Source organism: Onychomys torridus, chromosome 3 (assembly GCF_903995425.1).
Source record: "Onychomys torridus chromosome 3, mOncTor1.1, whole genome shotgun sequence".
In the NCBI taxonomy this organism is placed as follows: Eukaryota; Metazoa; Chordata; class Mammalia; order Rodentia; family Cricetidae; genus Onychomys; species Onychomys torridus.
Window position 1 is genome coordinate 144,512,841 of NC_050445.1, and position 2,365 is coordinate 144,515,205.

At 40.9% G+C, this 2,365-nt stretch overlaps 1 protein-coding gene across 1 annotated transcript; it reads right to left on the bottom strand.

The window, feature by feature from the left end:
* Positions 1 to 219: 219 nt before the first annotated feature.
* Positions 220 to 1,146, bottom strand: LOC118580314 (taste receptor type 2 member 104-like). The gene has a single exon (XM_036181975.1). It carries the CDS (start codon positions 1,144 to 1,146, stop codon positions 220 to 222), a length of 927 nt encoding a protein of 308 aa, XP_036037868.1.
* Between the last annotated feature and the right edge of the window lie 1,219 nt (positions 1,147 to 2,365).

Consider the following 2,365-nt stretch of genomic DNA (forward strand, 5'->3'; position numbering starts at 1 on the left):
ACTATAGCATCAGGAGGCTGACTGAGCAGCTTAACTTGCATATGGGATAAAAATCCTTTGCAGAGAAAGAGCTTCAAGATACAGTTAAAGCAGTTGCAGGAAATTTTAGTGTTTGATATTTGAACTACAAACTATTTGTAAGGACTAGTGTGTGTGAAAAAGGTCTTCAAGGATTTTCTCACCAGTTTATACCAGGGTATTCCTTCCCACGCCACACTGTTACATGCCTCTGAGATCTCTGTGGCCACAGCACTTTAACTGCTTCAGTAACTCCAAAGAGACTTTCTTCAGCTGGTGGTTAGCTAGAATTAGAATAAATGAGTGACAACACGGGTACATGAGCATAATTATGACACCTAGAATGAATAGCAGTTTTCCTTCTTGCCAAAAGAAACACAATATTTCTATGACCAAACCTGCAAAATACAGGATAAAGAGGATGATAAAAGAAATTAAAACTTTAATAGCTTTCACATGAGCTTCTGTGTTGAGGTCTCGGCATCCTGAGACATTCAATTGCATCTGCTTGTTGTGTCTCCAAAGAGAAATGATTAACAGGAGACATGCAGTAACAGCTATCATAAAGAGGAAAAGCATTCCGAATTGAAAAAAGACGTGATTAATAAGCATCTCCTTGGCCTCTAGGTGAACCTGCCAGGAGATGTTTCTGTATTGCATTTTAATGTCATTGGTCATCTTCACAACTTGTGCAACAGCAATAAACAATGAGACAAACAGGAATCCTACCAGAAAGATAAAAACTCTATCACCTCTCCACTTCAGCCAGAGAAATACGTAGTGGGAAAAATTTGCTATTTTCAGGAAATAGAAGATGCTGAGACTGGCAGCAAACCAGACACTCAGGTGATTCATAGTCACCCATAGGTAATTCATGTATTCATAAAGATTGCCATAGGTAAGTTTATGTAAAGAGAGTAAGTTTGTATAAGTGTCAAAAGTTATTATCCAGATGATAAAAATCCTGGAAGTCGCCAAGCCAGTGAGAAGGAAGCCAATCTTAGAAAGCTTCTTGCTCCTAGCATACTCTGTGCAGTTCACAAATACAATAAATGCATTCCCTAAAACTCCGAACACTGCTTCACTAGTGGCAATAAAAAGGAAGATGCCTTCCATTGCACTCAGCATCTCTGCAGATCTCTAAGAATGCTTCTGCTGCAGAATATTTCATAGTTTGGCTGCCTGAGAGAGGAGTGATTTTCTCTTCTTTATTTAATGAAGACATAGAAATGCCCAGGATTGGCCTGTGGTTATATCAGAAATATCTCCATAGGTTTCCTTTTTATTGCTTCTGTAGGACTTATAGTCCATGGAAAGTCAGGAGACTTGCTTGAAATTTGTTAGTAACCAAATGAAAGTTCCTGTTTCATGAATTTCATTTTATCCTCTAAGACTATTTTGCATAGAAACACTCAGCTATGGAGTAGAAGTTTCAGGCATATGCTGCAGAATACTATATATAATATGAAGTAGCTTTGTATATATTTTCAAATGCCAGTCACCAATATCAGCTTGGAATGGTGGCACATAGCTATCTACAACGCCCGCTAAGACACCAGGAGCCTGAGCTAGGGGAATTAGCATTACTCAAGCCAAGGACCAGTTCAAAAAAAAAAAAACAAAATAAAACAAACAAACAAACAAAAACTCTATCTAGAATGAAAAAAGAAAGAAAAAGAAAAACAAAGAAAAATATTATTTTCCTTTTTTTTATTATTATGTGTTTTAATTTTATACATCAGCCATGGGTTCCCCTGTCCTCCCCCATCCTGTCCCCACCCCCACCTTCCCCCCATCCCCTCACCCCCAGTCCCATGTCCTGCAGGACCAAGACACCCTTAGGGATTCATTTAAACCTGGTGGACTAAGTACAGGCAGGTCCTGTCCCCCCTCCTTCCAGACTGTTCAAAGTGTCCCTGTGTAAGCCCAAGGTTCTAAACAACCAGCTCATGCACTAAGGACAGGTCCTGGTCTCACAGACTGGGTGCCTACCAAACAGATCAAGCTATTCAATTGTCTCACTTATCCAGAGGGCCTGATCTAGCTGGGGGCTCCTCAGCAGTTGGTTCATAATTCATGTGCTTCCATTCGATTGGCTATTTGTCCCTGTGCTTTATGCAATCTTGGATTCACGCTCTTACAGTCCCTCCTCTTTCTCGACAGTTGGACACCTGGAGCTCCACCTGGGGCCTGGCTGAGGATCTCTGCATCCACTTCCATCAGTTATTGGATGAGAGTTCCAAGGGTGTTTAGTCATCTGATCACCAGACTAGGTCAGATCAGGCTTTCTCTCGACCATTGCCAGCAGTCTACAGAGGATATATCATTGTGGATTTCTGGGGACCTC